At 38.8% G+C, this 21,402-nt stretch overlaps 1 protein-coding gene across 2 annotated transcripts; it reads right to left on the bottom strand.

Annotated features, from left to right (window-relative positions):
* Positions 1–1,721: 1,721 nt before the first annotated feature.
* On the bottom strand, positions 1,722–20,595 carry septin5a (septin 5a). Of its 2 annotated transcripts, XM_066643316.1 has the most exons (12): positions 20,555–20,595; positions 20,386–20,396; positions 10,393–10,483; positions 7,633–7,719; positions 6,875–6,998; positions 6,627–6,761; positions 5,915–6,032; positions 5,684–5,785; positions 5,321–5,417; positions 2,906–3,041; positions 2,705–2,807; positions 1,722–2,461 (listed from the first exon to the last, which is right to left on the bottom strand). In XM_066643316.1, the coding sequence occupies exons 1-12, from the start codon at positions 20,592–20,594 to the stop codon at positions 2,399–2,401; spliced, it is 1,107 nt and encodes a 368-aa protein (XP_066499413.1). In that variant the 5' UTR covers position 20,595; the 3' UTR covers positions 1,722–2,398. The 2 variants fall into 2 exon arrangements, with proteins under 2 accessions (XP_066499413.1, XP_066499412.1); XM_066643315.1 differs by lacking the exons at positions 20,386–20,396; positions 20,555–20,595 and adding an exon at positions 12,199–12,421.
* Positions 20,596–21,402: the final 807 nt, after the last annotated feature.

Genomic DNA, 21,402 nt, shown 5'->3' on the forward strand with positions numbered 1-21,402 from the left:
TGTGTGTCTGTGTTGCCCTGTGGCCCTGGCGCCCCCTCCAGGGTGTATTCCTGCCTTGTGCCCAATGATTCCAGGTAGGCTCTGGACCCCCTGCGACCCTGAACTGGATAAGCGGTTACAGATAATGAATGAATGAATTGAGTGTCAAATGACCCGTCATTCTTCAACATGGCAAAAACAAAATAACACAACTCAAGTAAGGGGAACGTGTGATGGCCTCCATAAATCAGGTAATGCCTACACATATTAGCTACTCTCCTGAAAATGCACAGCAATAAAAGTCCCAAACATCAGACAAACTTGAATAGACAAGGATCCAGGTTCATATTGCCCGAGTGAATAATGAGGAAGATGCTAAGAGAGGAAAAGATGAATTAATTAATTAAAAACATCCACAAGGGATTTAATTTAAATGTAATAATTTTGCAGAATGGCAGAACAAAGTAGCATAATATAGTGCAAAACGAATAACTCCACCGCCCTGCCCCCAGATTATTTGAAAGGCCTTGCCGGAAAAAAAGCCTTTCCTGTCATCTAGCCACAAACATTAGCATATGAAGTTTGCAAAATGATGCTGGGTCTTTGAATGGAACCTTGTTCTGTGATCAGATGAAATGAAATTAAGATTTTTGGCAACAAAGACCATATTTAGGCCATGCTAAAGAGCCCAATGCTCACTGTTATGCATTCTGACGTGTCTGTGATGTTGGACTGTTTTTCTTATAAAGCTCCTAGGCATTTTATCAAGGTACTTGGCATTATGGACTTACCAGGATATTTTAAATCAAAATCTGCCTCAGCCAAAAGATTAAAAATGGGTTGTTATTTGCACAGGACAATGATACATATATCCAGATCAAACTTCAGTTTTGACCATCTCAGTCCACTGACTTAAACCCCTTAGAAAACCTGTGGAGAATTGTTATGTGGAGAGTGCACAAGAAAGCACCTAGGACCCTGGATGATCTGGAGAGATACTGTAAATAGGAAAGGTCTCAATATCCCTGCTGTCTTCCCTTCTCCAACTTTATAAGAAGTCACAGGAGTAGACTAGCTGCTGTATTACTGGCGAACAGAGGTTGTACAAAATATTAAATACAGTGGAGTCAGTAATTGTGGCACGTAGTTTTGTTACATCAACTAAAAGTTGGTATTTTAAACACTTTCTCTCACATTTACCAGGGGTGTGGAGAGGCTGTAACTGTGCAGATTTTATGATGATAATTAATAAAACCTATTCACTACAATGCAGTACTATCAAGCACATGGTACCCAAAATAAGTTTGCTGATTTGCCTACATTTTGTGTTACACTTACTCAAACCCTTGCTTTAAAAATTGCCAAACCAACTGCATTGTATTCAGACTGCTTTTAGACATGACTTTTGTTTTTAGTCTATGTTTTAAAGAATTCATTATAGAACGTGCAGGTCATAGCAATGCAAAACAGTTCATGAAAAATATAGCATCTGTTAACCATGCAATGTACATTAGTATTATATATAAACTGCTTTTTTCTCTGCAACAAATGGTCACATCACCCCACTGTTAATGATTTTGTTTGTTTGTCTAAGATTGAATTATGCAGAAACTCTGAAACTGGTGGGAACTCCCAATCTTAGGGAAAGCCTCTGAATACTGCATTGTAGAGAATGAAATGAAACAGAATAAAAACAAAAAACACATGAATTACTCATATTTATTCTTAAGGATAACCTGCACAATACTTCTCTACATTCACTTTAAGCTAGCACTATAAAAGCCAACAAAGCAGCTTACAGGAATAAAAAGGATTCATCATAAAAGTACAGTCTCTCTCTCTCTCACACACACACACACACACACACACGCACACGCACACACACGCGCACACACACGCGCACACACGCGCACACACACGCACACACACGCACACACACACGCATACACACACTCAAACCAACATTTTGGCTATAATAGAATTATAAAACACTTGATGCAGATTTGTCTATCTAAGCATTAAAAAAACAAAATCAAGTAAATATAAATTAGATACTTCTAAAAGTCAATTTAATTTAAATTAATATTACATTATATTACCCATGATAGCTATTTTCACATTGGCATAAACACAAATGAAACATTAAATAGCTGCATCACATTTGTACCTGCCAGGCAAGGGCTTCAAAGCACCAAGCAAATCATTTAGCAAATATACAGAATAAGTGTATCACTGTGTGTCTGTAGAGTACACTGTACGTATAATACATATATGACCAGTTGTATTCATTCACATAGGGAGTATACAGTATACAGCAAGATCTGTACTGAGAAGGATGTATTTCTGCATAAGTGCATGTTCTAAGTGTATGCAGTGAGGTGTGTGTGTGTGTGTGTGTGTGTGTGTGTCTACTGAGAGGTCACTGATCTTTCTCATGCATCTGTTGTTGCATCTTCTCCAGCATCTCCTGCATTCTCTTCAGCTGCAAATTCACAAAGAAGACATCATTGATGATTGTATAGGTGTGTAAATATATATCTATACATGTTAAATCATGGTGAATATGCTCCATTTCTGATCTCTCGTCACCCATTTCTCCTCATATTGTCACAACACATTTTAAAAACCTCTTGTCTTGAAGAAATCTAATCAAGTCTAAAAGCTGAACATTGCAGATATACACATCTATCATCGTGTAATGATGTAAGTCATTCTGAAGCCTTACCTCTTCATCCTTCATCTTAATGAGTCTCTCTGTCTCTGCATCTGGAGTGGGCAGTGGCAGGATGGGAATAGGACTGTCTATGCGGTTGTCCTGTGCAAGTTTACTGTCATAAAGAACACACACATAAAAATTTAGAAACAAAAACCCAGTCCATGTATTCACACTGACAAATGAAAACAACGTAAACACAGCTCCACGCACCTGGTCATCTCCTGGATACAGTGTGCTCTGTAGTTCTCATAGTGTACATCACAGGTCACATCTTTCAGGTCATGCATGTGTGAGCGAATCAGCATGTTCCTCAGTTTCACAAAGTCACAGTGAGACTGATTCTCCACTGCAGAACACAAATACACATCATGTGAGGAAGACATGAATGAGTATGTTATATTAATGAATAAGTATATGATATTGATATTCATGCCATTTAATTTTCTTTAAATTGAACTCTCTCCCACACACACACACACAAACACATAGATCAGGCATAAGTTAAAAACCACCTGCTAAATATTGTGTAGATTTCCCTTGTGCCCAAATAATTCTTCATCATCAAGGCATCAACAAGACCTCAGGATCTGTACTGTTTTACCTGGCACCATGATGTAAGCAGTAGGTTCTTTAATTCATGTAATGCTAACCATACCCTAGGAGACTTTGAAAAGACTTTTAAAAAGACTCAAGTGTGACCCTCTCACAACTAAAGACAATGTCACTGAGTGTTTAGTCACAAACTATGATTTTGAAAAGATGAATTTCAAGACAGTAATTTGATTCCTCAAGTCTCAGAAAAATTGTACCCTCAAGGGAACATATTCAACACTTTTAGATAGAGAAAATAATTGTACCATATTCTGTATTAATTGTAGGTTTTTAGGTTGTGTTGATTCAATTTCATTTCAGGGACTTTAATAATTGTATACATTTCTATATTGAAAGATTGCGAAGATTAACCTCTCTTTCTAGAGAAAAGAATGTAATGTACATTTAGAGAAAACAGCTGGACTTTAACACCACTGCTGTACGTGTAACATGTCGTGTACCCGTACAGTACCATACAGTACTATTTCTGACAATGTAGAGTCTCTGCGGCGAATGAAGGGCTGCCAACTCGTCATTTATAGCTGCTTGGTTAGGAGCCTATTTGCGTCAGGAATCGACGCATTCTGTTTGGACGTACAAAGTAGGGGTGCTGAGAGCAACATACACTTTGGTAGATTGTGCCTTATTTAAATAATTAGCCTCATTTTATTAACATAATATAGTCATAATTAACAATGAATATGAACTTTTTTCATACATTTAATACAGTACATTTTAATATTTATTGGTTATTCACAATGTTGGTAAGTATTGGCGTGAGCAAAGACAAAAGAGGTGTGATAATTAAACACAGGTGATTTTATCGGAGCGTCAAGATGAGAAAAAGAGTTAAAACAGCTCTCCTGACCCCCACACACTAAGCAGTTGAGATGCCTGGAGTGCACTGCAACCTCAGCAAAACTCACATGATTTTACTCTGACTTTGGAATTGTGTCTGCGACAGTGAAATCGCTTGAAAGTTAGTCGTTTGGTGTAAGGCCGGCATAAACTGCATGACGTGGCCTCAGTGGAACATCCCACAGATATTCATGGTTTACGGCCTCTTTCCTGTAGGCATGAAGGTGTGTACTTGGTCTGTAACAATGCGTAAGTGTAAGTGGTACAGGTCAGAGTATTATCCACAGAAATACCAGGACCCAGGGTTTCTTAACAGAACATTGCACACAGCATCACATTGCCTTGGGCAGCTTGCCTTCTTCATTAAGGGTATATGAGTACTGGTCTAGCTTTAATGCACACATACCTAATTGCAGGTATCTGTAATAGTAGACAGGGGTCAGAATGGGCATTCAGATCAGTCTCTTACTACACAGTACCATACGCGGTAAACTGTTCGGTGTTAAATAAAGACTATCCAAAAAGATCTGCAGGAGATGCTCATTCAATGCATCTACTTCAAAAACAGACTGTTCACTTGCTGCCTAATATGTCCCAACCCTTTACCGGTGCCGTTGTAATATAATAGAATCAATGTTAATCTCTTCAACCGGTGAAGTCAGTAGTTTTAATCTTGTTACTAATACAGACACACACACACAGTTTCTAAAAAGTAAGAACAGAAGAAAAAAGTAATGAAGCACCCATATAAAAGACAGTTTCCCATTATAGACACAAGCTGTGGGCGGAGGGTGAAACCTGTCAAGTCGGTGGTTTCCAAACTTTTTCAGCCATGACCCCCTTTTAGAATATTTTCAAGCCCCACAACTCTGACTCTCACCTACATGTCTTTTGCTTCCAGACTGCACTAGAATTTATTTTACACACCGTAATTCATACAAAACTGCAACTTCATATTGAACAAAACAAAATCAAGTGACAAAGCACATTTACACTGCAATTATTACAAGTGGCACACATTATGCCTTGCTGTGCCCCTCTCGCTCTTACTTTTCCAATGTATTTACTTAGTGTCCATTTTTCTTTAGATTTACAAATATGTTAAAATATATACAAAATATATTACAAATTATAAACAATATATAACAGTGTTTAAAAAAGGTATCTTTTGCACACCTTCTACAATTCCCCATGGGTAAAGGCGTCCTCTCACTCTTTGACCTCTCGCCTCCACAACTGTATTACTACCGATAACAGCAAATGGTGTACACTCCTAAAACACACACACACACTTTTAAATGAAAAATCATTAAGATTAAAAATCGTTCTCAAAAGGCTTGCAGTACACCTGTTCAGTCATTTAATATGTTAATCAGAACTAACACCACAATAAAATGCAACAACAAATAGTCCACATGGGGACAAAAACAAGACAGAGTTCTCTCTATATCTTACTTTAATTGTGGCAGGATAAAACAAGCTGAATTTGCCGAATCACCGTTATGGAACTTTATGGGGCTTTAGAGATTTGTTTCTCACCTTAAGCTCTTTATCCATCTGCTTAAACTCCTCATCCTCATCAGAGTCACACTCGGGAAACTGATAGACTTTAATTCCAAACCGCTCAATCTCATCTCGAACCTGAGAGAGGGTGTAATAGTTAAGTTCACTTACGTATAATACAGATAATGCCAGAATCATCGCAGTAGCTCAGTGGGAAATACTACTCTGCTGTAGTAAAGCTTTCAAAATGTGATTCTGTAAACTCACCCGATCCTTCAGTTTCTTTATCTCATTTGGCGTTAAACAGTCCGCCTTTGCAATGAGGGGGATAATGTTAACCTTCTCATGCAGAGCCTTCATGAACTCCACATCAACAGGCCTCAAACTGTAAAAGTGCACACACACACACAATATTTATTAAAGGAACCTTCAGAGATGTCTGATAATCATCATTGTCTTTCATCCACTACTTCTGGTGAGGGTTTTGGTGGCAGCAGTCTAGACTTCACTATTCCCAGCCACAGCTACTAGCAATTACCAAGCCAGCTGTGGCATATAATACTTCCATCTGGTCCTTGTTCAGCCCCAGGGTTTCCACCCAGTGAAACCACTCTAATGGGAGCCAACCAGAGGGCATCCTTTTAAGCATTTTCTAATGCTTCACCAGTAGTTAAATTTGTAATTAAGTAGTTTGAACTGAAATGCATTGCACATATTTCTACAAGGAAATATAATAATATAATATATATGCGGTAATTTAAACTTAATTAAGTAACATAGAAACATTTTTGCATTCATAACTTGTTTAAAAATGCCCTGTGTTATGTAAGAAGTATCGTATAAAACATCAAGTACTGTGATATATTTTTGCCATCAGTAGAAACATGATAGCATTATTAATGTTTGCTAGATAGACCTTCAGCTTCTCCAAGGACACCCACCAATACAAAAGCACACACACACACACACACACACACACCCGTGTCCAAACGGTGGTATGAAATAGAGACAGCAGTGCACTCGATTGTCCAATATGTTCTTCCGGTTGAGTCCGCTTTCATCCCTGAAGTACTGTTCAAATTGCTGATCAATGTAGTCTGTGATGGGCTTCCAGCTGTAAAACACACATACATACACACACACACACACACACACACACACAACACATCTCAGAAAGATAGCACAGCAGGAAATAATTTATAGTGACTAACTTAGCTGAGCTCTCACCAGTCATTGTTGTTTACAGCGTCTCCAAATCCTGGAGTGTCTACGATGGTAAGCTTGAGCTTCACACCTTTCTCTTCAATATCCACAGTGTGTTTTGTGATTTCTACTGTTTGATTTATACGCTCTGAGTGAGAGACAGAGAGAGAGAAAGAGAAATAGACATCATTCCTATGAGGACTGTCATCTCTTGTTTGCCTAGCTCTTGCAACACTGTATATAGAGTAATTGATTTAAATTTCTCTGCATTTAGTGTAGATGCAAACAAACAAAAGAGAGGCAAAGCAAGCAATGCTCAAACAACAGGGGCTGGTAGAGAATGAGGATCTGTGAAATGGCTGAATGCTAAAGCGTACATATAACCACACACTGCACGGATACAGCAGAGTGCTCACTGTGTTTAGCTTTTTGGAAATTCTGGAAGTATATTTTTTAGAATATTTTCCATCCACTGTGGGTTGAATACACTGATGTGAAACCCATCGACATGAAGCACCAGATGTTTCTACCTGATAACTGGCAATGAGTATTGTGACTTTTGGCTTATGTACAATTGTTCCAGAGCAACATATTTCATTCCTTCAAGTCCTATTAAGATAAAAAAAATTGTATTTGAGCAGGGGAACATATCTACAGTGGGTGCACCTTAAGGAATCTGAATCCATTAATTTAAATTGATTTCTTATAATATAAAGTGTAAATGCAGATGTGTCACCAACTATGTACTAACATGTTACAGATGCAGTTTGTGAGGCCTTTACCTTCTGCATTTAGTAGTTTTCTGTCCTTGTAGAGGTCTGTGAGGAAAAGGCTGTTGACTAGAGTAGACTTGCCCAGACCAGATTCACCTAAAACATAAGGACACACCCACACACACAAACACACATAATACTCTTATTATTGACCAAAGTGGGCATGCATACACTTGTCTTACTGTAATGCAGGGAGAGTGACAGCTGACATTGATTGGTGTTGTATCAAGATAGTTTCACATTATGTTTGTGTTGGTTCCTTAAACACTATAGGTTGGTTTCCCAGACAGGAATTAAGCCTAGTCCGGTAAAATCCTCCTTTCAATGGCAAGTCACAGTTCAAAATTTTGTGTAGTCCAAGACTAGGCTCAATCCCTGTCTGGGAAACCACCCCATAGTGTGTATTTAATAGTGTTGAATCAGGAAACCTAAAAAGAAAGTTAGAATACAGTGATTCAACACAAATTCTGTGTTTCAGACAACTCAACAAAAACAAGCCTTAATTAGTATCTGCATCTTTGTGAGGGTTTAGTGAATTAGAATTGAAATTCTTGGGAGTTATCCTTGATTTGAAGACCTCTCTGGTGAAAATGTGCAGTTGCATGCAACATGCTGAAGAACAAGTGGACGGTCTCTGAGGATTGTGAGCAAAACTTTAGAATAGGATGCTAACACCAACTCAGCTAACACCTGTAGAAGAGGTCTTTCAAGGATTAAGTGACTGAGCTACTACTGCCCATATATCTTAAATAGTATAATGTTGATTTTGCATTTAAAATGTGTAAAGTACTCACATACTCAGCCCATAGAGCCAGAGCTTGTTTTTGAGATGCGCATGTAACATTAAAGTAAAGAATTATTTCAGGTGTTGTACAGCAGCTCACACACTCCAGATTTTAATTTTTATTATAATTTTTTTTTCCCTTTTTCACTACTAAAAAGTATTGCCTTTTAAATTAATGTCTTTTAACAGAACTGTTGATGTGTTAATGTGATGTGTTCTCTTTTTAACCAAAAAAGCACAAATTAAGTTTCCTATTAGGTTGTAAAAATAAACAAATTCAAAAATGACACATGAAACACACTCCCAAAATGTTAAGACAGATAGAGGAAAATAAAGGAAAAATGCAACCTACATTCATCCATTATCTGTAACCGTTTATCCAGTTCAGGGTCGCAGTGGGTCCAGAGCCTACCTGGAATCATTGGGTGCAAGGCAGGAATACACCCCAGAGGGCAACACAGACACACACACACACACATTCACTCACGGACACTTTGAGTCGCCAATCAACCTACCAACGTGTGTTTTTGGACTGTGGGAGGAAACCAGAGCACCCGGAGGAAACCCACGTGGACATGGGGAGAACACACCAAACGCCTCACAGACTGTCACCCGGAGTGGGAATTGAACCCACAACCTCCAGGTCCCTGGAGCTGTGTGACTGCGACACTACCTGCTGCGCCACCGAGTTTACCGGGAGGAGCTGTATGTGTGAATGCGACCGTCTAGGACGTTACCCACACTTTATCTTCCTTGCACACTAGTAAAAATCTCTGATAAAAAAAATCAGAAACTCTGTCCAAAACTGTGCCCTATTCACTATATAGTGCACTATTTAGGGGTTCTGCCGTTTTGTAGTGTCTGAAAACATAGTGGACAATTTTCAGTGCACTCAAACAATCCCACAATGCACTGCAAAAAGTAGTGTACAACCCATGTACACTAGCAGATATCTGATTACCCACAATCCACTGTGTTGTTTGGTGAAAACCTGCATGAGGTAGTGTTTTGAAATCATTCACTACCCTCCTGAATTCAGTTCCCTATAATAGTGCACTATATAGTGAATAATATAGGGAATAGCGAATTGCAAGCCATTTCGAACACTGGGAGGGTCAGTACATGTCAGAACGGCACGGGAAATGTTCCGGACTTTCTCCTGCACGCGTTGTACAGGCGCTCATAAATCATGTGTTTCATTTCCTGCTGCAAGAGCTTGTCTGAGACAGAAAATTTGCCACTGTGCGTTAAATGTTCGATATTCAATGATGCTGTAAGAGGAGTGTTTCAGGTTATTTTTAAAAAATGGACATTAGAATGTGTTTTTCATTCTAATGACGAAAGTGACCATGGCATGGTTGACTTGCCAGGCCTTATTCTGTACATGTCACACCAACATGGCTTTGTAGACACAGGATGAGTGTGCTTGACTGGCCTGCTTTGGTCTCCTATGGTACATCCACAGGCAACCAATGACTGTTGAGCAGCTGAATAAATCTTGTATAAAGTATAAATGCACAAAAATGAACTTGGACATTTGTAACAATTAGTATCATAAGTTCCCAAATGATACAACAGAGTAATGGAAAGGAAAGGTGATGCAACCCACTGGTATTTTTTTTTTTTTCGGAATGTGGTGCCAGCGTCAACTTATAATTTTAAATATAAATAACTGTATTTACAAAATGCAATTAAGTTGTTCAGTGAGAACACGGAATATCTTTTATTTGTGCATTTGTCAGAGCTCACAAAATTTTGTTTTAATTCCATTTTACATAAGCTCCCACCTTTATATAAATATATCTATAGTTGCAGGCAGACAATGACAACAGATGAGCAGTGATGTGCTGCAAGATGATACATCCCAGTTTACTAGGTAGTATTCCACAAGCCATTTCTTTACACAAGGTTGAAAATGAATTAAACAAAAGAAAATGTTTCACAATGTTTTCAACAAGCTACACGTGAAAGCACACAAACCTCACCTGCTACCATCAGGGTGAAGTCGAAGCCTTTTTTAACTGACTTCCGGTGTACCTGGTTGGGTAGTGTAGCAAAGCCGACATACTGTTTATCCTGCGAGAGACAAACAAAGTACAGAATTATTATTCACACAGGATTCTTAACAACCAGTGCAGACTGTAGATCTACTGTTTAATTGCTTGTTTTTTTTATTTGTGTTTGAATAAACAGATTGGCATACAGACTGGCAGAGGAGGACACATCTCACCAAGTATAGTACTATGTCAAAATCTCTCTATAGAATCCCAACCATTGCAGGACAAGCAGCATTTCATTCATGCTGGTTCAAATAAAGAAAATCTTAACACTGCTGTCATGTCTGCAGAGGATAAATGGTGTATGGGAAGTCAAAAATAATTAAATTTTAAAAAACTGAGCCTCGGTTTCGTTTTCTGTTAAACAGAGAATAACAGAATAACAGCCCATTAAGTATGCAATCCAAGAGTCTTGCCAGGAACCAGACTGACAAACCCTGAATGTCGTCTCTCATACATAGAACCCCCATCCCCCCCAAAACACACACACACAAACACACACACAAGATACCCTGTTGACTTCAACTGAATGGTTCTTTCAAAAACACACTCTCAGACTGCACAAACTGCTCAGTCTGCCAAAGAAGATCATCATAACTCATTTCACAAACATTTCCTCTGTCTCTGCATGCTACAAAGAAACTCCCCACACACCCCACAGCTTCTCAATCACACACACACACACATGCACACAAAGTACCCGAGTATGTCAAAATAGGCACAGAGTTTGACAGAAAATTAGGTACTAACATTTTCACATGCCCTTTCCAAGCATCCGCACAACCCAGTAAAGCTGCTATGAGACACCATCAGGTTATGAATGGTGCTAGCTATACTAATACATTTGACTTGAATTTACTTGATACTCTTACAAAGCAATGAGCCATACTTTAGAAATTATTGATTCAAAATGAATACTCAATTTATCTGAAAGCTGAATTATAACATTTAACTGAAAAGTGATTACTGAATATAACTGAATAATGACAGTAAATGAATCTGAAGACAGAAAACCTGGAATCTGGCGAGGAAAAAACAATTCTGAATCTAACAAAAAACAAATAAATAAATAAATAAGTACCGTTAAACCTGACTAAAATCCAGCACTTAAAATAGAATGCTTAATTAGTACTAAAAATTCAAACGGAATAATCACTGAAAAATTCATTATGAAAAACTAGTATTAGTAACTTAAATAGTACGTATAACGACATACTGCATTAGCACTGGAAACTGAATACAGTGTAGTAAAATGCAACTGAATTCTAGCAGTAAAAGCTAAGTTCTTAAATCTATATACTGAATCTAGCACTGACAACTGAATCCAGCACGGAAAACTAGAATCTTGTATCAGAAAAATGAATACAGTGCCGAATCTAGTGCTTAAAAACCAAATACTGCATCTACCTCTGAAAACTGAAGACTGAATTTCTGGTCCTAAAGACTGACATAGTACAAACTAAAAATGTAATTCATGCTGTAAACTAAATTTTCCAGGAAAACCCATTAGTAAACATAAAGAAAAGTAAATCATCACAGAGATTCTCACTGAAAAAAAAAAAAACGCTGAAACTGTGACACACACAGATCGAGAGAGAGAGAGAGAGAGGGAGAGAGAGAGAGAGAAAAAGAGTGAGAGAGAGAGAGAGTGAGAGAGAGAGAGAGAGAGAGAGAGAGAGAGAGAGAGAGAGAGAGAGAGAGAGAGAGAGAGAGAGAGAGAGAGAGAGAGATAACCTTCTGTCGAGTGGTCCTGCCACGAGCACACAGTAGCCTCTCCACCAGCTTCTCCTGCAGCATAATGGCATCCATCCCAGCAACACCAAAACACATAAAAAAGTCCCCCAAATCTCCACGATCACTCTTCAAACCTACTGCACCCGTGTACTTTTATTCTGCCTCTTTTTCTCCTCTCTCTGTGGCCTCCGGCATCTGCCACTTGCCTCTGTTCAGACAGGTAAGTGAAGAAATTGGAATGAGAGAGCAGCCAAGACAAAAGAAAAAAGAAGTGAGAGCAAGGGAAGAAGAAAAAGAGGCAGGGAAAGGTAGAGAAGGCAAGGAAGCAATTTTTGCACAGGAAAGGGGAGGGGTGGAAAAGGGGAATAAAGAACACTCATTCATTCACTTGCTCATTCCTCCCACTTTTTTTTTTCCATAGTGGATAAACAGAGAGTGGCGCTGAGGTGCGGTGAACTTTGCTGGCGTGTGCCTCTGTGTGTGTGTGTGTGTGTGTGTGTGTGTTACTACATTTAGCAAGACTGACACGCCCTTCCTGCCAGTCCTGCTCTCAATGCCACACAACACTCATACACATCTGTAAGTGTCCCAATCCAGTACGAAGTGATGAAACTCCATCTGTTTTTCCTTCCTTTCATGTGCCTCACTTCTGAGGCAGAATTTACTAATTTTAAATATGTTATCCTAGAAATAACATTGGTAGCAAAAAAAAGGAAAAATGTTTGATACGGATGCACAGTGGAACTGTAACTATATGAGTATCAGCAAACCTTTGCTCAAATATAAATACTGGTATCCGAAAGAGGTTTGTATTTGACCAATATACACAAGTCATATTTGAAGATATTTTTATTTTATCCTGCAACTGTAATCCTGCAAATATATATTTTACTACTCTCTGTAATGTGCATCAATGTAGATTTGATTATAATATCTACATTTAATACATGTATCAGCTTCTGCAAGTATAAACATGAAATATATCGTATATCAGCACTGGCACTGTTTAAACACTGATCTATCCTTAATGTTTGTTCTGAAATGTTGTTATTTCATTTTGTAGCTAATGGCTTACACAGTGGATTAAACATTATCATGTAACTGCAAGGTATTACTGTGTATAGTGCTATCATCCACACAGGATATGAAAGAACAGCACTGCAGTCTTTTACGGATAGCTGCAGAAACATCAAATAAAGCATGGAATCACACTGTGACAGTGAAATGGGAACCTGTGAAAACAGACCTTCTCTGTTTATCTGGTTAAACTGGAACTTGTTTCACTAAAATGCAATGATGGTGTTCTGAAATGTCCACAGCAACAATACTGTGTTTGTTTGGTAAATATCTCGGATTGCCTTATTATTTAATGATAGCTAAATACCTAGCATCTTGCAGAAAGCATGCCTTAATCATCACATACTTGTCTTCCAGCACAGCTACAAATGGACCTGTTTGTGCAACAATCTATGACCTGAAAGTACAGACTGAATTCAAATTTAGCTGTTCAATATGCCTTCATTTTAACAGTATGCTTTACTGGGGGGGATTTAATATTCCATCCATTCGGGATCGCTTGTCTTCTTAACTCCTTTCCACAATGGCCTGAGTGGCTCGCATTACTACAATGTCTTCTATTCTCTGTTAACTATGTGAATTATCACTGATTTTGTGCATTAATTTGAAATGAAATAAAGGCTGTCAAACAAACCAAATAAATTGTAGATTTGTAGAATTGTAGTTTTATTTTGTTGATGTCATAAACTGGCATTTTGAACATCAAAACATATTAATAGAAATATAATGAATGTACTTATTGCATTTAATTTTAGACTGACAAAACAAAAGTCATGCTCATTTAGAAAAAAAATACACTCCCTCCAACAATGAAGACAGCCTTGTGCATCATTTACTGATAGGAGACATGTCAGCACACTGAATCTCATATTCTACTCTGATTTATTTTACTCTGCACAGCACGAACACACATGTGCTGTGACTCCTCTATCAACTGATATAATTTATTTTATTTATTTATTTTTTGGCATACTGATAGGAAAAGCCATTAGGTTTATACCTACCTCTATGCATACCGTGTCAGACACCGCATGCACAAGTTTGTTACTTAATTAATTGTACTATTTTTCATGTCTTGGCTTATTGTCATTTAGAATAAGTGGGGAATGGAGTACACTGGCTTTTCAGAAATATAATTTTAAGGTGTGTTTAATAGTGACCCAATAAGCCATAATCCTCTGGCTAGTATACATCAAATACCCTAACCAAGTTGATTTTCAGAATAGAAGTGAATGAAAGTACAGGAATGAAAAAGAACGCAATTTCCCCATTAACCAATAGAGGGCGCTTGATAACATTCAGAGTCTGTTGGCCATTCAGCAGAGAATATAAGAGTTTGATCAATAAATTTAGTATGAATTGAGACTGCCGGAAGCTAAATTATTTTTCGAGTAGCAACTAAACTCTGTGAAACACACACACATAGTTACACCAATTAAAATCTAAGAAACTGGCAGAATGAAGTGGCTTTGCCAGTTCCCACAGGCTGTGACCCAGCAGTGGCATGGAATTTTGCCACTTGAGTAGTGATGGCAAAATACAACACACACTAGCTCATTCATCGCACTGAATTTTAAGAGTGATGAGCCATGATACACCAGTGAAGGAATAAATTAATGGATCAATGGCAAATTGTCTGGATTACAAATGTGTTTTTGCACAGTTTATAATGCAGACTTTATAAACTGAAAATCACAGAAAAAATAGTTGTTAATGTATATTCATTTACGTATATAGGTTTAAGGATAGGTTTTTGGGTTTAGGAAATAGATATAGATATAAATATAAATATATAGTCTAGTTAGATATAGCAAATCTAACACATTATTAAAGTCATTATTTAATTTACAGCTTTCTTGGTCATTAATAAATTATTTATATCGCTTCATCATTCTAGACATTAGGTACATTCATTCATTCATTCATTATCTGTAACCGCTTATCCAGTTCAGGGTCACGGTGGGTCCCGAGCCTACCTGGAATCATTGGGCGCAAGGCAGGAATACACCCTGGAGGGAGAGCCAGTCCTTCACAGGGCAACACAGACACACACATTCACTCACACCTACGGACAATTTTTGAGTCACCAATCCACGTGTGTTTTTGGACTGTGGGAGGAAACCGGAGCACCCGGAGGAAACCCACACGGACACAGGGAGAACACACTAATTCCTCACAGACAGTCACCCGGAGCAGGAATCGAACCCACAACCTCCAGGCCCCTGGAGCTGTGTGACAGCGACACTACCTGCTGCCCACATTAGGTACAGCTTCCTAATAATTAGTTGAACCTGACCACTGCATATTACCTGCTCATTTTAATATTAGAAATTTACCTGCAACAAATTGTTTTTAATTTTACTTTTTGAAAGACCACACATCCTGGCATGGTAAAAAGACAAACTCGCATGTGAATATGAGTACATGTGAGAGAGCTGAGATGGGGGTTGTAAATGCTGATCAGTGTATTTGGGACTCCAGCTGCTCTCTGAGGTGGTGATGTCTAGTAGTTGTGTGTGTGTGTGTGTGTGTGGAGATTCAGGGTGAGGAACATTTTAAAGAGATAAAGAGAGGATTTAGGGGGCACCTCACCACTGAAGCCAATCTACATACTAGCATCTGATTCTAAGTAGCTCCTCATATTACCAGCCTTTACATCTCTCTCTCTCTCTCTCTCTCTCTCTCTCTCTCTCTCTCTCTTTCCCTCTAAATTATCTCTGCTCTAGTGGGGTGTGGTAATTTCTCGCTGCATTAGTGCCAGTTTGCTGTCTTTTAGCAGTTGGGAAGATGAGAGTAAACAAGAGAATGGGGAGAGTGGGGTAAGTAAAAGAGGAGAGGTGGGGGTCCACTGAATAGAAGGGAGCAGATGTCGTGGAGTGACACAATAGCCTTCGCTCAACCCCTCCTGAAACACTTGCTTGCGCACACCGCCCAGCTGCCACTCCTATTCACCACCTGGGGTCCATCTTACACATGCATACACACTCACTTCTGATGCAAAGTTTGGCAGAGGTCAATAACATAATGATCAGAGGTTTAATAATACACAGAATTCAGTTCAATATAATACAGTGATGTCCCGGTACAATACATCTAAGACACTCTAAAAATAAGTAATGAATATATGTTTTGTTAATGTGTTCATTTAGATATGTTAATGTTTAATGTAATATTTTCAAGCTTCATATGATTTGTGTTTGAAAATGAGTTTGGTTGAGATCATAGAGGTTCTCTAACAGAAGTGTGCCTTCTGCTTTGAGCTCTAACTAAAAAAAGAGAAAATAAACAGACTTATTAAAAGCCTAGCCACTGTATCCTGACTTAATCAAGTGTTTAGTTTGGATCATTGTCATAGGTTCCACAAAGAATGTGGAATGAAATATACTTGGGGTTAGTAAACAATACATTGTTCGAAATTACTTTTTTATATATATGTATTAAAATAATTACACCTACAATAGTGACCATGTTAAATTTGGTACTGTCCCCTATACAATCCAGCATCTACAATATGCCTCAGAATAGAGCAATGATCTACAAGTGACTGTGTGTAATGCAATGGAAAAGCATCTGTGCCTCATGTGCTCTCTAATACTGTGGTCAACAGATGACATCATGACTAAGGAGAAGGGAGGGGTGGGAAAGATATGGGAGGGGACAAAGAGGGAGGAAGACTGAGCATTTTCTGTCCTTTTAATGAACTACGAAAATGCTCAGATGTAAATATAAATTTTGAATGTATGTTACCATTCAAAAGACACCTGACCAATTGTGCCTTATATAATCATATATTTGGTCCTGTGTATTAGACACTTAATCTCATTTCTTGAGTATTCAGGGAGAGATGGTCAGAGGAGGTAAGATGGAGCTGAGAACGAAGAAAGGAAAAAAGAGAAGCAATGAGAAGAGAAGAGAAAAGAAGAGCACAGGAGAGAAGTCTTTCAATGCATCTGTTTTATCTGTACACTGGCAACAGCATTGTGACCTTTACTGTCTAATTCATTATAAACTCACCAGTCCTCAACTTGGGTGGCTGTAACATTTATTAAACTGGCCTCCACTAAGGAGCCAAAGCAACACAATTCAGGTTTATTCACTGAGTTCTTGTAGTGGTGCACACACATACACCCACCCACCCAACACACACACACACACAAATGTGCATTGACCTTTTTTAAGCAGATACCTCTGATAGTAGGCAAACGTACACACCATTAATTTATTAACCCCCAATAAAAAAATAAAAAAAACTGAGAGAGAAGAGAGAGAATAAAGAGAAAGAGAGAGAGAGAGAGAGAGAGAGAGAGAGGTGAGAGAGAAAGAGAGAAACATGAAGTGTATAGTAGTGATTCTGAGTGCTTGCCAAGTGCATGAGTGGGTGGATTGCATTTCTGACTTTGTGAGGATTGTCAGTGCTTGAGCAAGAGTGTGTGATGCTGATGGTTGCATGACTTATTAGAAACTGAGTGTGAGTTGTGTGTGTGTGTGTGTGTGTGTGTGAGAGAGAGAGAGAATGAGTACTGATGGGGCAGAGTACTGTCACTTTGAACCTTGTCTGAATCTAGCTTGAGGGCAGAAAAAGAAATGTCTGCAGTATAAAAAGACCTGCCCCCTCTCTCTCTCTCCATCTTCATTCAGCCTAAACAGCTTGAGCAGATGTGGTCTAACTCTCTCTCTCTCCCTCCCTCCCTCCCTCACTCTGTCTGCCTCTCTCTCTTTCTCAAGCTGAATCTTTGGCATAGCACACATGCTTTAAGGGTTACATAACCATGCCAGAAGCAACAAAAGCTGCATTTTTATAGCATATGGACACAAATGGACACACACTTGAATGAAGTATCCACGGGTCTGTGAAACTTAACTATGCAAAATCTCCTCTACTACATGGTCGTGAAGCTCCAATGCTACATTTAGATTCCCTCACACCTTTCTAGTCAAACTGAACTGCAGCATCCCTATTTTAAACTCTAAATTCCAATATAACACAGCAGAAGGGCTGTCACAAGGGATGCAGTCTTGGCAGCAAGAGAAACGTGCACATCCTCCTCCTTTTCTCTCTCCGTATAGTAACCATGGAGATGCCAGCACAAAAAGAGAGACAGAGATCAGGCTTGGAGATTATATTACTATGCTACTACCCTCATCATGGATAGAAACACTACAACAAGCATTATGAAATGGGGAATAGTGCCAGTTTCTCAAAATGTCAGAAAAAGAAAAAGTTTAAGATGTACTGGGCTGGATTTGCTGACACTGGGGGTGATAGGAACCAGATATCCAAGTTGTTAAATGCTACAAAAGTTAAGCTATTACAAGGAATGGTTTTGCAAACAGTGCCAGATATGTGAGACACTGTGTTAAATATCACTACTAAAACAGTTCTGAAGGCAGTGTTCACTTTGACATATAGCAAACATAATCTGTTATCCAATTAAAATAAACAATAAACAGAGCTTATATTTAGAAATGTGTGCTTCACGTGTAGTTTGGGTTTTAGTGAATTCTATATTTACATGGTGTTTCTCAGAAAACTGCCTGGAAAAACAGACAGCTTCTAAAACAGCATCATATTTGATGTTTATTTATAGATATGTGGTAAGACTTGTATAAATGCTTACTATTAAACATATCACCACTAAAATGTGCCCCCAGTGTGTGCTAACCAATGACATTCATTCCTGTTTGCTGGCTGGCAACCAATTACATTCCTTCTGTTCTAAAGGCAGTGCTGCCTTCAGAACCATTTTGAGTAGGGAATTTGCATACATGACTTTTGAGTAGTTGTGAGATAAACTTTATTATAAAACGTATTCTGGTCTGAGAAATACATGAAGGGTGTTATAAGGCAAAAACAGTTCAAAAACATTTTTTTCTTTTAATTTATCAGTGTTAAAGTATGAGACAAGTAGGTTCACTGGTGCAGTTGTGGAATAAATAATATGGCTAAGTTTTTAATGTAGAATGCTTGGTTCCCATCACTATGAAATTAGTTTAGTGTTAAAGAGCCCTTTGTTTTTAACATATCAGTGTGGTGTTTATAAATGCTAGAAGCTCTATGCTGTGTTCCGTTTACCTTGTATGTCGGATGTCAGAGCTGGGAATAAGGTCACACCCAGGTGGACCACATTCCAGTCAAACATTCAGAGACATGTGCCCTAGGTTTTCATTTTAGCTTGTTCTGGGTTAGCATTGTAGCATTGGACACCATGTGTAGAAGTGCTAATACACTGTATGACACTAGGACTTTTACACACTTTTAACAGGAGGGCATCCATCTTGAATTCTGAATTCTAAACACAGGGTTGGTGAGGCTCCCCTGACTTTCAGAGTAGGAAAGCCGACTTCTTGGGGCATTCCTTTTGAAATTTCCAACTTGGAACTTAAAAATTCCAACATCTGAGGACGTTCAAATGGAACACAACGTTATCATGAGCTTATTAAACTGGCAATGCCATGGCTGTGCATTTTTATTTTGAAACTGCAGTGTTCCAAAAATGGTCTCAGACAGCCAGAGTTTCTTACATCATAAACCTAAGGAGCCAATCCCAATCACATGCTGGGCAGGGCTTTCCAGCAGCAGGCTGATTGCAGAGAGGTTGATCGGCATCAAAGTGTGGACTGACTGCATATCCACATTTATTGTATTATTATATGTAGAGTGAGCATGGATGAGTTGTTTGTGGTATTCTCTTTTTAAGGTTAACTGTAGTGAACATGATCTACTATGATCATCCACCTTAACAAGCCTCACAATAACATCAGTGTGGCACTCTGACATATGACACAGCATTTGGCCTGAAAGAGTGACACCCTAGGTGTTGACATGGTCTTGATTAAGGCATGTGTGAAATATAAGAGCGTATACAATACGTTTTAAAAGAAGCATTAGAGCTAAAGCAAAACACTCAAGCGTCATTAATGCAGTGTGTGGAAAAATAGCTCGAGCTGAAGAAGTGGGAGGCTAACACTCATTTAAGCAGAAAACCCTTACAGCTGGCACATTATATTGTGGTTTTCTTATAGACACCCAAGCACGTTTCAATACATGTTATTAAAGGTAAACTATACGTTTATAAGTCATAAGCTTGATAGCATTAATATGAGCATTACCTCGCTATCCTCTGAGGAGACAGGTGGAGAGATGCAGCGATACCCGAGGGATACCAGTCGCACACACACACAAACACGCAGAGAAAATACACATTAGTCTAGTTCAACAAACATACTGTAATTCAAACCTGGAGAAATGAAGGAATAAGATAGGAATGCGAGCTGTTACCGGTTTTAATAATCCTCTTGTATCGCGTGCTGGTTGTCATGTTGCTCGTTCTCACTCTCTCCTCCTCAGCTGCTCTGCTGTGGGAAACCCACCAGGGGGCGGGGCCTGCTACGCTAGCACAGGAAGCCACACCCACCGCTCTCACTGGCCAAACCCAGGTCAAAGGAGTCTCATGAGAGCGAGGTCAAGTACGCTTTTCACTGTCCAAATGTTTATCGACAACCGAGCAATTAGTGAAGGCGTTGGCACAGACGTTTAATTCTGCATGTTCAGCTTGTATAACTTCAATAAAACAGCACGACACTAATGGCATACTCTGAAAAAGCATAACCTTAGTGTCATGCTCAATGCCAAGTATTGTACCTCTAAAGTCCCCCTGGCACTGGGTTTTGGAGAAGTGTGTAACCATGTTCTCTGGAGTGCTGAAGCCCCTTCCATTACTAGCCATCCCTACATCAGTACCTGATTTCGCCAAAGTCCTTGTGGTAGAAAGCCATTAGATTATATTAAAAATGTTCCAAATTCTAGCCAAATCCTTCCCAAAAATTGTCTCTTACCGCAACAAAGGTAAATAACTCCTTCCCACTGAGCAAAAACACATCCAAAAGATGTCAAAATAATGTATTTTATGTTCAAAACAAAGAAGCCGTAATGAATGATTTTGCGATTTTTAAAAAAAAATATCTTCTTCTGATGCCCCCAGTAGTCAGTGGTGTCTGTAGTGGACATTTGGACGTGTCTTTGCTCAGTGGGATGCAGGTGGGAGCACTGTTTCCAGAGGGTTAAACACCTTCACTAAAGGGATGATGCTTAAGCTGTGGTGAACATTCAAGCAAAAAACATGAAAC

The sequence above is a fragment of the Hoplias malabaricus genome, chromosome 14, assembly GCF_029633855.1.
Source record: "Hoplias malabaricus isolate fHopMal1 chromosome 14, fHopMal1.hap1, whole genome shotgun sequence".
NCBI lineage: Eukaryota > Metazoa > Chordata > Actinopteri > Characiformes > Erythrinidae > Hoplias > Hoplias malabaricus.

Excerpts from the sequence above, each read along its gene's own strand:
- septin5a (XM_066643315.1), bottom strand. The coding sequence starts at position 12,294 with ATGTGTTTTGGTGTTGCTGGGATGGATGCCATTATGCTGCAGGAGAAG. Across the intron at positions 5,786-5,914 it reads TAAAGAAACTGAAGGATCGG|GTTCGAGATGAGATTGAGCG; the intron begins GTGAGTTTACAG and ends ACCCTCTCTCAG. Across the intron at positions 2,462-2,704 it reads TTAAGATGAAGGATGAAGAG|CTGAAGAGAATGCAGGAGAT; the intron begins GTAAGGCTTCAG and ends GTGAATTTGCAG.